Here is a 17,210-nt window from a genome sequence, read left to right on the forward strand (position 1 = left end):
TAATAGAGAGGTTGAGGCGCACGTTTTAAACGTGTAAACGTGTACGTGTGACGTTCGGCGCCGCTTTCCCGTAAGCCTAAAAGTTTGACAATGGTGTTTGGATAGTCGGTGGAATCACGCTCGACATTCCAAACACCATCGTCAAACTTTTAGGCTTACGGGAAAGCGGCGCCGAACGTCACACGTACACGTTTACACGTTTAAAACGTGCGCCTCAATCTCTCTAATAACTTGAAAAGTATGCTTCTACTAAAATACGTTTAATATTTTCAAGGAATTTTAATGCCATAAAAATAAAATCTCACTCAATCCCACTTCTGAGTGAGGCTGGGTTAATTTCAAAATAGAACCTCCAATTTTTTTTTTAATTTTAGCATTCTCTATTAAAAAGTAAACTTTTATTGAGAACATATTAATATTTATTTTTTTCAAAACAATGATAATTTCAAAAGTTATGAGCATATATATTCAGGCATTTTGAAAGATAACGAAAAAACAAACTTTTTAATAAGCTAATCAATTGAAACAGTTTCAAAATTATTAATGGTTAATTTTTAATCGATTCTTAATGGTACAAAACCAGTATTCGTTTTTTAATTAAATTCTAGGGTGAATTTAAACAAGTTTTCAAAATGATGGACTGAATATTTGAGAACAATTTTTCATGGTTACCTTAGTCACAGACCTAACCAAACGATTATTTCCTACCATATTTCGTGAAGAATCCAATTTTATTTCAACAACTGACCATGATTCAAGATATAAAGAATAAGCACTGCCAGTTCTAAAATAACACTAGACATGTTGCAGTCCGTCCAAGGAAAGTTTGTTGCTCATTACCGAAATGACAAAATGAAAACAGCCATTTCCTTGAGCAATTGTTAATAGGAAAAATAAATAAATAGATATAAATTAGCACATAAAAATAGTTGTTTTTTATTAATTAAATCGTAATCCTTCAAAATGTACAAAAATACATGAACATAATTTTTGAAATTATCATTGTTTTGAAAAAACGTTCTCCATAAGTTTATCATTTTTTAATAGAAAATCCAAAAATATATTTAAAAAATTGGGTGGTTCCATTTGAAATTTCGAAATTAACCCCGTCTCACCCAGAATAGCGATTGGATGTGGTTTAACTTTCACAACATTAAAAGACCCACCAGAAATATTAAACATTTATTCTTATCATTTTTTATTAAAACATATTTTCCGAGTTATTGAGTCTAAACACATTACATGAAAAACTCTCTACGAGAAAGAAAACATTATGGAAATTTCTCATTTATAATTCGGCTAAAGGAAACGGCGCGTGCTTTTTGAGTGGCACCATTGCATTCGGCATTTACAGGATAATTATGTTATTATCCTGTAAATGCCGAATGTTGATTCGCTTTGAAAGCTATCATCTAATAATAAAAAAAAACCACTATTTTAATTACAGTTTTTTTCTTTATATATAGTAGGTAATGCATATTAAAATTTCATGCTTTTAGTAGTAATAAATTTTAAAAATTAATTTCAAAATTCCATCCAAAAATTTGTGATAAAAATTAAGCACAAATGTAAATACATAGTTACAAATAAATACTATACTTATTTCCTTGATTTCAGATCATGTGAATATACAGAATATGTACCTAAATATTCCATATTGGCAAAATATGCTTTTTAATTATTTCTATTCAAATATACATAATAGAAACCAGCTCAAAAATAAAGATCTATGATCTAGACCAGTGATTCTCAACCGGGGTCCATGTAACATTATTGGGGGTCCACAGAAAAAAAACACCGAATTAGGGTTCACATGATATTTTAGTGGTCTATACATTTCTACTTCAGAACAATTGTTTTACTGAAAATTAAATTTCTACAGTGTATATATTGTCAATTTATTTATTACTCATTTCTTGTATGAGGGTTAAAATATAAATTATTTAAAATATTTAATATGTGTATGACACATCTCATTGACAAAGGTGAAAGAGAGATTATAAAGCCAGGGTTTGTTAGGAGAATCTTATACCATCAGCGTCATATCACTTGACAGTGACATTTCTGAATATTTCCTTTATTTTTTTATTAGTGAAAAATGTTTTTTTTTCCTGTGCAATATCTATGGGGATCCACAAAAAAAAATTTAGAGGAAAAGGGATCCATGGGTAAAAAAGGTTGAGAACCACTGATCTAAATAAACCAAAATCATAGGGAAAAAAAATGCCCACGGCAAATGCACGTACCACAAACAAGTGTAAACAGATGGGAAAGTATCCAATGTGGAAGATATTTTGTCATTAATTGATTATATAGCTATCTAACTCAGTTAGCATCTTTAAATTTGGAAAATAAAATTTCTGCACATTGGTGAAGCATGTGGCAAAAGACACGGAGTGAATGCACCATGCCTGTTTTTCTTATTGAGAAGTGCAATTGTTAAATTAATTTTGGCAGTAGAATTTTAGGAATAAAATTGTTTCTAGTTATTTTAGTTAAATATGAGATATTGTATTTGTTTCATTTGTGGAAAAGAAGCAAAAGAAGACAGACTATCATTGTTTTGATTTCTCACAAGAGAATCTGAATTTTCTTAGCTAAGAAAGATATAATCAAGAAGACTCAAGCAGCTAAAGAAATAACAAAAATCACATCCGAGAAACAAAGATGGGCCATCCATGAAAAAATGGAGAGATTGTTTTTAATTTGGATAAAAGAAAGAGAAATGAAAAGAGATGTAAACAGTATGACTATCATTCAAGAGAAAGCTAGAGAAATCTTTGAAGAACTGAAAAAGCAAACTCTGTATTTGTCACATGAGGAGATAAAATTCAAAGCTACCACTGGATGGTTTGCAAAGTTTAGAAAGAGATCTGGCATTAAACATGAGGTAATTCATGGTGAGTCTGCTAGTGCACATAAAGAAGAAACTGAGAAATTCTGTCTCAAATTTGAAGAATTCATTAAAAGGAAGAATATTGTCCACAACAAATTTTCAATTGTGATAAAACTGGTTTATTTTGGAAACGCATGCTAAACCATACCTACAACACAAAAGACAAAAAAAATATTCCTGAGCATAAACCCACGAAAGACCGATTGACGTTTCTTTTGGGAGCTAATGCTAGTGGTGATATGAAGCTTATCCTGCTTCTTCTCTATCACTCTGAGAACCCTAGAGTATTCAAAAAAATTCCATAATTAAAGAAAGACTGCCAGTGATGTGGAGATCAAATAAAAGGGCATGGGTCACAAAAGCTCTTTTCAAAGAATGGCTGTTTGAAGTTTGTGCTCCAAGCATCAAGGATTACCTTCAGACTAATGAATTGTCATTCAAAGCACTGTTTCTATTGGACAATGCACCACAACCCGAAAAGACCTCAAAGATAATTTACTGAAAGACTTTCCCTGGCTGACAATTCAGTTTCAACCTCTGAATATTGTTGAGCCAGCTAATGGATCAGGAGGTTATTGAAGGTTTCAAGAAATAGCACATTTGTTCACTGTTTTGTTGGTGTTTTGAAGCATGCCAGTTCTCCTCAACAATGACATTAAAAACATTTTGAAAAGAAAAATTTGATATTCTTGAAGCTATCCAGCTCATTCAAAAGGCATGGTTAGAAATCACTCAATGACAGTTGAATTCTGCTTGGTGAAAGCTGTGCCCCTCCTGCATTCAGGGAGATGATGTTCATGAAATTATGAATGGAATTGTAACAACTGCTAGATATCTTGAATTAGAAATGAATGATGATGACATTGAAGACTTTATAATGGAACCTGAAACTGATCTGACAACAAAACACCATCAAGAAACTCAGTAATATATGTTTTCTTCTGAAAAAGAGGAAAACAAAAGAGGACTAATCCAACATCTGCTATTAAAGATCTTTTGAAAAAGTGGGAAAATGTCAGAACAATGGTCTTAGAATGGCATCCAAACCAAATTGAGGTTAATAGGCTTGGAATCACTATAAGGACAATGCTATTAATTACTTCCAAAAAATCCTGAAGAAGAGAGAAAAGCAACTGACATCGAACAGATTCTTTAATGTTAAAAAAAAAAAAAAAAAAAAAAAACGTAAGTGATAAAAATGCAAGACTCTGTATGTACTGTACACATGTATTGTTATTATTATTATTCTTAAATATAAACAAACATAGTAAGAAAGTACAGTAGACCCCTCTATAACACGGGTTCCTATAACAGATTCCTATAACGTGGGAAAAAATTTGCGACAGTATTCGTATAAAGACGCTAAAAGGGACTCGTAAAATGTCGTCACCGACTCATGTCGCAACAGGATTGGTAGAATCTGGACCAATAGTAGATGAGCAGCCGAACTACTTACACGCTACAGAGAGTTTAGGCGAGTAAGTTGAGTTTACTATCGTCTGTACAGTATGTAAATTAGGCACCATAAGTCTAATACAGTACTGTAATTTTATACATTTCTTGTGAAAGAAACATTTCTTATTCAACGGCCATAAAAATTATTTATATTAATGATGTCTCCAAAGTTCAATGAATTTTTTGCAGAAAAATAACTTATCAGAAAATGCGCCCGGCATTTGGTGCGCTGCTCCGCGACGAAAACAAGCTTAAGCAATGACGTCGTAAAACGGTGCACACTCAGTAAGTAATCCTACAATTTTTTGTTTATAACATAGTTTATAAGGATTATTCCCAAAAAATTATGTGTTTTGGAAATGTTGAGTCAAATTAGTCTAGAATTGATTAATTTTATGGAAGAAAACCTTTCGAACAGCTGTAGTCCGTAAACTTCACACGTGTTGAGCTGCGATTGGCTCATGTATTTAATTTAATTAATGATTCCTACAACGTGAAATTCTTATAAAGTGGAACGTATCTACAACGTTACAGGGGGTTTACTGTATATAATTTATTATTATTATTTGGAATCTCTAGAACAAATTAATCAAATTCCCATAAAGATCAAATCTATGGTAAATCAATAATCAGTAATGAACAATTCAGGTAGTGAACATTGTCTTGGAACAGATTATGTTTGTTAACTGATCACCCACTGTATTTCAAAATATTGATTAAATATTAAGTAAAGTGATAATAGCACAATTAAAAAACAAAGATAGAAATAACTTTCAATATTCACATACTATAAAGGACTAAAGTCAATTTAAAAAACTGAAAAATTAAGGAAAACATTACAATATATTTCACAAAGTTATCAATTGAAATACAGTAGAGTGTCGATTATCTGAAAGCATTCCAGTCGAACCATGTCGTGCTGAATTGAACGTTTTTGATACTAGATTAACTTCTAAAGTATAATTTTTTTTTTGTTTTTATATTTTTCAATATATTTATTTTGTTTGTACAAAATAAAGAAATAATTTTTAACTATACAATAGCCATGATTATTATTATAAAAATTTTTGTTAGGTTTAACATCAACGAAAATTCAATGCGAAGTGACACACAATGGAGAAAAATTTAAACATGGGATATATTAATATGTATACAGTATTATTATTGGGATATGCTAATCTATATAAATAAAAATGTAATGTCTGTTTGTTCCTAATAGCTAATCTCCAAAAGTTCTTCACCGATTGGTTTGAAATTTTCACACAATGTTCCATTCGAATATGGGCATGTTTTTATATAATGTATATATATGTCAAAATTACCTCCTCCCACAAGTTAATAACAAAAAAAGTTATTTTTTAATGAAATTTCATGACAAATGGCACTACATACAATTTTAACTTAATACTAGTGTGTCTTAGTTTTTCTTAAACAAATATTTTGCCTGGAAAATTATGAAATATTTAGCTATAAAAGTTTGAAAATTAATTAATTCGTATTTACAATTCCATATTTTTTGTTCTTTTGTTGACTACTGCCATATAGTTCAAGAGACATTTCTAAGAATGAAACTTTGGTTTGAGACATTAAACTTACAGGACATGCACTCTCTTAACGACATTTTCTCACAATCCAATTATGTGGTAAGAGCGGGATACTACCGCATACATTTTAATCAGAAAAATATTAGAATTATTTTTAAAAGTAATTTGATGTTTAATTAAAGAGTAATTAATCTATATAAATAAAAATGTAATGTTCATTTGTTCAAAATCTTAAATCTCCGAAAGTTCTTCATCGATTGCTTTGAAATTTTGACACAATGTTGCATTTAAATTTGTGCGTTTTTATATAATTTATATGTTGAAATTCCCCCTGCAGGGGAGAAGGACAGCATTAAGGCTTACCCTGAAAAACTTGGCTTCTATTATACTATTTTAGATGCAGTTTTTTGCGATCTTGATTGCATTTTAATAGGGTACGTCAAGAAAATGTACACTAAGAAAGAATTTTTCAATATTCCCCCACGGGGAAAGTGTTATACATTTATAATAGATACATTTTGAGCCACAGCAACGCGTGACCGGGCCTGCCTATATACTATATTAATAATGTATTTTTTAGTAAATAATTGGTCATCCAAAAAATCGATTTTCCGAACAATCCCAATCGATTCAGGTAATCGACATTCTGCTGTAATTATATAAATTATTAATCAAATCTCACAGATAATTTTTATTTCATATGCATTTTTCCATTTACATTTTATAAAAAACACTTTATTCTAATTCAGGAGAGTTAAAATAGATTCAAATATCTAGGTCATAAAATAAAAAAAACCAGTTTGATTGAACAGTTTACCAAAATAAAATGTTCAATCAAACATACATAAGTATCTTAGGATACAAATGCAGCTCTGAGTGAAGCAGTGGAAATCTCATCAGAGCTGTATAGCACAACCATAGCAGTAAAAAGTCAAAAGGAACCAACAATCTATATGTGACCCTTCATAAGATATAGTGCCAAAATCAGTCTATCTAGACCAGTGTTTCTCAACCTCTAACGAATCGTCACCCCCTTCAACATAGTATCGCCCTCTTCACTTCAAAATTTTGATGCCGAGAGACAAGGCTAACGCCAAATTCGTATTGCATTGAATAGACTAGTGACTAGTATAATGTTATTTGTTTAATTATTGTACGATATAACGAATAAAATATCTAATTATTCTTAATATAATGTTTTACTATATAGCCCAGAAAATTATTTTTCATCCCCCAAAATATAAATTGTTACTAATCGCCCCCTCAACATGGAAAAACGCCCACATGGGGGCAAATTGCCCCGTTGAGAAACACTGCTTTAGAGCTTCTGTTCNTAACGAATCGTCGCCCCCTTCAACGTAGTATCGCCCCCTTCAATAAAACCGTTACCTATTATCGCCTCCTTCACTTCAAAATTCCGATGCCGAGGACCAAGACTAACGCCAAATTCGTATTGCATTGAATAGACTAGTGACTAGTATAATGTTATTTGTTTAATTATTGTACGATATAACGAATAAAATATCTAATTATTCTTAATATAATGTTTTACTATATAGCCCAGAAAATTATTTTTCATCCCCCAAAATATAAATTGTTACTAATTGCCTCCTTAACATAGAAAAATGCCCCCATTGAGAAACACTGATCTAAACTATCAAAAATGGGATAAAATATATCAGTGAAAACAATCTGGAACTACTACTCAAAACAATGCTAAAATTCAACTGTTTTCCTCTTGACTAGAGACAGCTAAAAGCTCACAAAACAAGAAATTCCATTGCAGAGATTACTTCCAGAGTGTGATAAAAGGAAGGCTAGGCTCTCTGTTAAACCTATCTGTGTTAACAAGCAGGATTTGGGGGTATTATCTCACAAAGGATCACAGTAGACCATCAGCACAGACTATGACCATCTTTTACTTTTTTTTACTCTTATAGACAAAGTCTACTACTCGGTTATGGTTCCAACTGCATCAGAGCTGCATTTGTATCTATCTTAGATTACAATACAAAAAAAATCACTGGAGACAAAAAAACTATGTTTATATTGTAAGTGTATATATTGCTACTGTAATTGACAAATTAACTGATACATATTAATTTAATCAAGCTGCTGTATGTTGTCTCCACCATTGTATCTCCATCTTTGTCATGGTGGTGAGGCTTGCGTTTCTCAAGGACCCTGAGGGCTATTCCAGCGTTAGCGTAGCTACTGATAGCGTAGTTACTCCTTTAACCTTTCCATGCCGGAAAGGTCAAAGGAGAGAGAACAGATGAAGAGAGATACACTGGTCCTCCAGGTTGGGGGTTGTGCATGGAGCTAACAACCCCATTATATAAAAAAACAGGATGGTTATGAAACATCCATAAGAAAACAATCAGACAGCCTTTAAAGGGAATCGACAATTGAACTGGAAAAATGGGCTGAACATAGGAATCCAGAATGTAAGAAACCTTTATAGAGCAGGAGCACTTAAGGAGGAAATAGGTGAACTACAGAGATATAAGATGGATATCACAGCCTTCAAAGAAACACAATGGGTGGGGACAACATAATCACCTTGAAGAACATGATCCTATATGGAGGAAATACTAGACATAAACTAGGCACAGGTTTCATTGTAGCTAAGCATATATGGCCAGGGTGGCCAAGCTCCTTGATAGTCCAAGCCATTTTTCAAAATTTGAAATTTTTCATGAGCCGCAATTAAATACGTATTAAAAAGGTATGCAAAAAAGGTATTAAAAAAATTTTTTACAGAAATTATATTTATTGAAAACATATAAATAAAAGTACAAAATATGTATATTGAATTTAAATATTAAAAATTAAACACATTTATTTTACTTCTTTTGATAATTCTTTAAAATTTTGGTGAATAATTAGTGACAGCACTTCTCAGTAATTCTTTCAGATGTTGGTTAGTTAATACTGATCGGTGTTTGGATTTCACGAATTTTAAAGTGGAATAAAATGATTCACATAAGTACGTTGTTCCGAATATTGAAATAATTCGACAAGCAGCCTTTTTTAATTCAGGATACTTCGATTCTGGTACAAATTTCCAAAATTCAGTAATCAACGTCGACTTATATTTTAATTATAGAGCTTGATCTTCTTGCATCTCTATTAATTCTAATTCTCCAGATGCTTTTTGGGTCATAATTATATTGGAAATGGAAAACTCACCTTGAATTATGTTAATTTCAAATGGATTCAGAAAAAAATCAAGAGACGATTTAAAATATTTCAAGTCTTGAAATCTATTTTGGAATTCCATCAATATTCCTTCTAGCTTTTTTATATACTCGTTGAGTTTTGTTTAATATTGGAACAAATTTTTTTAATTCGAGGAAAATGACAAAATGTTTTACTTTTAATGTCCTTTTGAAAAAGTTGTAATTTAGTTTAAAAACTAAATATACACTGTGAGAGGTCAGATATTATTTTATCTTTCCCCTGCAATTGTAAATTCAGTGTTTGCAAATGTTCCATGACATCAGTCAAAAACATTAAGTCTTGTAACCACTCGTCATCGTCTAATTCTGAATAGGTTATTTCCTTTTCTTTTAGAAATGCAGTTATCGGATCAAACAAATCTACAAATCGATTTAATACATTGTAGCTAGATAACCATCTAACAATGCAAAAGAAATTAATGTCATTTGGAAGTTCTTCGTCCTTTAATTCTTCAAGGAAATTTTTGAATTGTCGATGATTTTTTGCATTGGTGCGAATGTAATTTACAATGTGTAACACTGTTTTCATAACATCAGGATATTTTAAATATTTTGTAACGAGATGTTCTCGGTGAATTATGCAGTGAATCGGTATGAATTGTGGAATTTGAGAATCATCTTTTAAAAGCCCAATAAGACTGACTTTTTTACCCAGCATTGCCGGAGCTCCATCAGTTGCAATGCTTACAAGTTTATTAAGAGGCACATCAAAAGTTTTCATTATGGAATCTAATGCATTTTTAATATCGACACCGCGGGTTGACTCTTGAAGTGCTACTAAATCTAATAATTCTTCTTTAACAACGAAGTCAGGTGAAACAAAACGTATGAAAACTGCCAATTGCGGAAGATCTGTGATATCTGTCGATTCGTCAAGGGCTAAGCTGAATGCAATACAGTTCTTCAAATCATTTTTTAAATTATATTCAAGAGATGTATTAATTGCAGTTATGCGTCGTTCGGTTGTGTGTCTCGAGATGGGAATTTGCGAAACAACTATGTGCAATGCTGCATTATTTGGATCTAAAACTTTAAGTACATCTTCCAAGTTTTTTTTAATAAACTCTCCCTCTCCATACGGGCGTTTTGCACGAGCAATATTCCAGGCAATAACAAAACTGGCTTCAGCCACATTATTAGCTTGATTGCTAAAGGTCGTCAAAATTGACTGTTGTTTATTTAAATTTGATTTTAAAGAAGCAAGTTTATCTGATCTTAATTTGGAATTTGGTGGATACTGATTAGAAAATGGAGGATGATTGGTTTCATAATGTCAACATAAATTGCTAGCTTTATAATTTTTGACCATAGAATTACAAATAACACAATGCTTTTCCATTATTGTCAACAAAAAAGAAATTCTCCTCCCACTCATTATTAAAACTTCTATTTTCTTGCTCGTATTTTCTTTTTTTATTTTCGTTCTCTGTCGTCATTTTTTTTAAAAGAACTGGAAATAAATAAAGAAATTTAGAAAATACAAGTTTTGTGTTATTAAAACAATAATAACACGTGTTACATACTACGAAACAAATTATAGTTAACTTACCAAAAATGATTATAAATTATATCCGTAGCAAGAGTGATACAAATTGTTTCCTCCAGAGCACAATGTCAACTGTCCGTTGCAATGACAGTTTACAAATTCAAAATCGGTCTGAAGTCGGTCAATAATGGACGATTACGCCACTGTTTATGTTCGTTCGCGCAGTTTTCGATGAGTTATATCATTCTTAACTTGAATGGAAATGAAATTTGTTACAACGTTGCATTTAGTCTTTCATATTTGTTGTTAGTAATTTAAAAGACATTTTGAAACACATACGGAATGATAATAATTTTTAAAAATATAATAACACAAAAATGAAAAGAGAACTCGGGTACGTTTATCGAGAGCCACAAATAATCCTTCAAAGAGCCGCATGTGGCTTGCGAGCCGCAGGTTGGCCACCTGATATATGGGATTCAATTTGGCATTTGAATGCATTTCTGAGAGAATTTCCAAGTGCAGAATGAGAGGCTGGTGGTTCAATATCACACTGGTCAACACCCAGACTCCCACAGAAGTCCACAACAGAGGAAACAAAGACAAATTCTTTGAGAAACTGGAGAACATACTGGCAGGGGTTCCAATGCATGACATAATGATGTTTCTTGGGGACCTTAATGCTAAAATAGGCAAAGAGTGGTGTTTCAAATACACCATAGGAAAGGAGAGCCTGGATGAGACAACCGATGATAATGGACTTATCAACCAAGCCAGCACTAGAAATCTGATAATACATAGTACTAATTTCCATAGAAAAGCCATTCACAAACAAACATGGGTATCCCCAGATGGCAAAACTAGGAACCAAATGGATCATATACTCATTAACTGGAGATACTGTAATAGCATAAAAAATATACATAGTCTCAGAAAACAGAACAGAAGCTTCCTGTCGAAAGCCAGCATAAAATTGAAACTCTGGGTAATGACGAAGGACAAGCAAAACCATCATTTTTCATATGATGTACTGTACATAAACTGAAAGCTAATGACACCATACAACATTATCAGGAAATAATAGGAAAGGCTCTAGAATTCAATATGATGGATGAGATGGAAAGGGAACCAAGCCTGGAAGGCAATGCATACATCCATCTTAAAAATAGCCATAAAAACCTTATCTAGAGAATACAGGCCAAGAAACCATAGTTTAACAGCATATGTGTGGAAATGGTAAATTAAAAAAAAAAAGCAAGAATGAATTGGCTGGACAACCCAGAAGACCTACACATCAAATACCAATATGGTAAGGCATCAAAACATTCTAAGAAGACTATTAGACAGCAGAAAAGGAATTTTCTCACAGATTTGATTGAGGAAGCAGAGAATAATCATAAGAAACAGATAGTGAGAGACTTTTTCAGAGACATTACAACTCTATACAACACACATCAACTAAAACCCCTGGTCATCAAGGATGAATGTGGGAGGTTGTTAGCCAACAAACAGGAAGTTTCCAAAAGATGGAAAGTATATTTCCAGGATCTCCTGAATTGTCCAGACCCCATGACTCCAGCTACATTCCTCCCAAAACACACTGACTAATCAGAAGTTAAAGAACCTACTCACAGTGAAATTCAGGTTATCATACAAAATCTCCATAATCACAAAGCTGCAGAAACTGCCAATATCAAACCCAAGCTCATCAAATATGTGAACAGCAGATTGCAAAGACAATCCATAATCTGATTCTGCAAATCTGGAGACAGGGCAATCTCTCTACTCTAAGTGACATACAAGATCCTATCATCTCTAGTTATGAAGAGATTGACTCCATACATGGAGGAATCATGGGTGAATATCAGATTTTCGAAAAAATAGATCCACAACCGATCAAATCTTCGCATTAAGACAGGTTCTCGAGAAGAACTGGGAATACAATGTCAACACACACCTGCTGTTCATCAATTTTCAATATGATAGCATCCACAGGCAATCAGTGTGAAAGGCCACGAAGGAGTTTGAGATACCAGACAAACTCTCCAGAATTGTGGAAATTTGCACGAATGAGGTGTGATATACAGTAAAAACTAGGACCACAAGGTTGGACAACTTCCAGAGCAAAACAAGATTGAAACAGGGAAATGCCCTGTCTCCTCTAACATCACTATAGAAAAAGTAGTCAGAATAGCCCAGGAGATACAAAATGAAAAGGAAAATGACTCAACAGACAAACTGTCACTACTAGCATATGTGGATGACATTGTCATAATTAGAACATCTCAAGAGGAGGAGACAAGGTTAATGTCAAAATTAGAAACAGTTGCCGAGGGCATGGGTCTGATCATCAACAAAGAGAAGACTAAATACATGGTTATTTCTAAAAAGGAGAATCCCACAATAAACGTCAGTTAAATTTCAGATGCGTGTATTGTCATGGTGGCGGTCCCGACTGTTCGTACTCCTAACAGACTCCTCCTGGAGGGGAGCCGCCGGCAGGCTGCTGAGTGTCAAACGTCACTAGTTATTGATTCACGGTAGTTCTTGAACACACTGGTCTCAATAACTAGTATGTATCAATCTGACGGGAGTACGAACAGTCAAGACTGCCGCCATGACAGTACATGCATCTGAAATTTAATCTAAATATCTAACTATAGACAATATTCAGCTATGGAACAATACTATGGAATCCTTCAAGTACTTAAGGATTGACAAAGAGAAACAATGACATCAAGGAGATAGGGACTCGCTTGCTAAGCAAGCAAAATCTGTTTTGGGCTAACAAACATACTAAAAAGCACACTCCTTAGTAAAAAGAATGAAGTTAACTGTATATGAGTCACTGATTAGACTTGCAATTCTGTATGAATGTGAAACATGGCCAATGACAAAGCAGGAGAAACTACAACTACAGAGATTTGAAAACAAAATACAGTGGGTGATCGGTTAACAAACAGATCAGTTAATGAACAAATCGGATAACAAACACTTTTGCAAAAGATTTTTATGATCGGACAACGAACACTTCACCGAACAAACAATAAAAGAAGCGATGAAAATAGCAAATACTGACTGATTTTCCTTTGTTTTCCGGTAACTTTTTGGAGCACAGGAGACATCAATGTCTACGCTCAACCCGATATATACTGATTAGATAGTATCCCTCGAACTTTGAAATACTCCCTTGTAATTCCAACCTTTTATTTTTCTGACAAACAATTCTTTTATAGTATTTGCGAGACTGTTGGGCAGGCACTCATTAAGTTTTGCGTCTGTTTTTATTTTCAGAAGATGAGAGTATAATAGCAAAGGTAGAGAGTGGGCAGAAGATGTCTAATGTTGCTGGGTAATATGGCTTGAACAAATCTACATTAGGGCACAGTTCAATCTTATCTAAGAAAGATACAGTATAATCAAGAAGACTCAAGCAGCTAAAGAAGTAACAAAAATTACATCTGAGAAATAAAGAACATTGAAGAGCTCATAATGGAACCCGAAACGGATCTGATGACAGAAAAACGCCAAGAACTCTTGAATAGAGAACACCAAGAAACTTGGCGAGATATGTTTTACTATGAAAAAGAAGATTAATGCTGATATCTGCTATTAATTAAAGATCTTTTGAAGAAGTGGGGGATGTCAGATCAACGGTCTTAGAATGGCAGGATCTCTACAATTACAATGTTATTAATTCTGAAAATCCTGAAGAAGAGAAAAGCAATTGACATTAGACAGATTATTTAACCCCACAAACAAAAAAACATAACTAATAAAAATGAAGTCTGTGTATATATGTAATTTTACTATTACATATAAGCAAATGTAGTAAGAAAGTATATTTTTTTATTTTTTGGGGTCTCCAGAACGAATTAATCAAATTCCCATACAAACCTACGGTAAATTCATAATCAGTTAACGAACAATTTGGATAGCGAACAAAGTCTTGGAATGGATTATGTTCATTAACCGATCACCCACTGTACTAAGGAAAATCATTGGACCTGTGGAAGACTATGATGATGATGGTATTGTGGTCAATGGAGAACCAATATGGAGGCGAACAAACCAGGAACTGCAGACAACCTGTAAAGTAATATTTTATTTTTCCGACTTTCCAACGATTATCGACACTACTGTGTGCCGGAAATAGCCGTTCCCTAACGGGTACTTTACGCGGATTCGCGTTAGTGTGCCAGGCCTGGACTTTAAGCGTGCACCGAATTAAATAATGACAAAGTTTGTCAATAACAAAATCAAATATTTAATTAAACTTCTATTAATAAATTCTATACAGTATTTAGTAAAAATCAAACAATAATTTATTCAATGGAACTCAACAAGAATCAATCCGACAAACTCAAATCAATCTATTTCTAACTTAATTCTATTCCCCTTTGGAATTCGACAAAATCAAAGAATTAACTTATAAACAATAATTCTTATAAATTAAAGATCCTAATCGTCACCTCAATATACTAGGAACCTATTTCCTCAACTCTCAAGACTTTCTATAATTGTCGATCCACAAATCGAATAACTTCAAAATCCTATCGGACACCTCTCTCGTTCACTGCTATAAGCTCACCAAAGCTATCAGGAATTCACCTCGTTCGTTTTCACTTGAGTTAGAGGCTTTATAGTGTGAGGTGACGTCACAATTCTGAATGAGCTCACTCTCCTCATTTACATACTTATCTGTAACATTAAATTTTTCTTGTTTATCTGGCAGATTATTTTCCGACAATACTTCGCTAACCTTTTACATTATTCTTTTTAACAATTATCGGGATGCTTTATCATTTTAAGGTTTAGCGATTCCTAACTGGGTTGTGGGGTCTCCCCCCCCTTTTTCTCGGTGCGGACTTACTTTTTTCCGCTCGGGAAGCGCAAGTGTGCGCGAGTTTTTCTACGGCGCTTTTCTTTCGTCGGTGAGTTGGTTTTTCTTCTATTTTTAAGTTACTAAGGTGAATGGTGAGGAAACCTTCGTCTTAAATAAACATAAGCCCCAAACAAAATATAATGAAAGCAAAATAAAAGTAAAATAAAAATAAAGCTCAGACTTGGTTCCTTACAAACCTACAGCAAGCCCATCATCACACAGGTGATTAAGGTCAGAAGATTACAGTGGCTAGGCCATGTCAGAAGGCTTTCTACAATGGGAGCAGCATCATGAGAGCTCCACTATGAGGGAAAAGGGAAGAGGCCGTCCCAGAAAAAGGTGGATAGATGGGTCACTGAAGATCTTCAAGACCTCAGAATCAAAGATTGGCAGAGGCAGGCTATAGAACGAACTAGATGGAGAAGAATTGTGACTGCGGCTAAGGGCCTCCAAGGCCCATAATGCCAGACGAAGAAGCTGTATGTCGTGCTCTTTAGTAACAACTCTAAGTGCATATACGTAAATCTATTCTTGGTAAAAAGAATGCTTGATAAATTAAGGACAACAAAATTTTAAATAATAGAAATAATAATAATAATACCTTGACGCAATCTTGGTAAAGCTTGAATAATGCAGCACAAGAATCATTTTTCTCTCCTTTTAGGAATTTATCAACAAACCACGAATTAAAACAAGAATCATACTGTCGCTTCAATTCTCCACATTCGCTGCTTACACTGTTCATCGTGCTTCACATTTAATATTTCCAATCATTGACTTATTAAAAGGAACCACTCGTGTTCATTCCCTCTACATCGTTCGCCATCTTGTCAAAAGCGCTCTCTGTTGTAAAAATATTACAAACATTTTTTTGTAATAAAAATTTTATTTTTTTTATTAATGTAAAGAAATAACAAAATTAATTGTTAAATATTTGTATATAAAATTATTCTAATGCCAATGGATATTTTAATAAACTTATACCGGTAATATTTATAACATATATTATATGTAATAGAAAATTTTTATCAAATGCACGTAATGTGTTAAATATAGTAATTAAATACTAATAGTGACAGAGGCAAAATTTAACAAAAACTTTGGGAAATTTCTTCCCAAATCACAAGTAAAAACGTTCACTATATTGGAAAATTTAGAAAAATGAAATCTGGATATTACTGTATATGCGTAAGGTTGCCAAACTGCGCATATGTATATAGTATATCAGGGGCGTGCCGTGACATTTGATGATAGGGAAGCTGTGTTTCTATAAGAAGACGACATCCAAGGGCAATCAGTTAATTCTTTCTTTAAATGTATTTTTAATAGATTATTTATCTGACGTACTTAATAAACAAGTTCATTATAATTACCTCTGTTATTAGATCCAATATATTCCATATGCTCTCTAAATGCCAATTCTTGCTTTGATAAAAACATATAACATCTATTTATTTAGATATAATATATCCATTACCCATAATTATCTCGTTACAATTTTCAATATTTATTTTTTATTATATACTAATGTTAAATTCTATTCTTCTACGATTTCCAAATTGCTTCAAATACGAAAGAATCGACGATTTTTCGTGTCTTTTGCCAGCTAAATTGTCAAAGACATTCTTATTCCACACACTAATTTCACTCTGTAAATGCATTTTTATGCATTTACAGAGCCATTTTATCGTGAAAATATCGA

General features: G+C 33.0%; 1 protein-coding gene across 1 annotated transcript in view; it reads right to left on the reverse strand.

The window, feature by feature from the left end:
- The window catches only part of LOC111638058 (TP53-regulated inhibitor of apoptosis 1-like), a 20,519-nt gene extending 4,182 nt beyond the window's left edge, over positions 1–16,337 (reverse strand). Inside the window, exon 1 of the mRNA XM_023383690.1 lies at positions 16,110–16,337. Coding sequence (XP_023239458.1) covers positions 16,110–16,253 — 144 coding nt within the window. The 5' untranslated portion in view covers positions 16,254–16,337. The remainder of the gene's footprint in view (positions 1–16,109) is intronic.
- Between the last annotated feature and the right edge of the window lie 873 nt (positions 16,338–17,210).

This window comes from Centruroides sculpturatus, unplaced genomic scaffold (genome assembly GCF_000671375.1).
Source record: "Centruroides sculpturatus isolate CEXI.00-Female unplaced genomic scaffold, Cexi_2.0 scaffold1077, whole genome shotgun sequence".
NCBI classification, from domain to species: Eukaryota; Metazoa; Arthropoda; class Arachnida; order Scorpiones; family Buthidae; genus Centruroides; species Centruroides sculpturatus.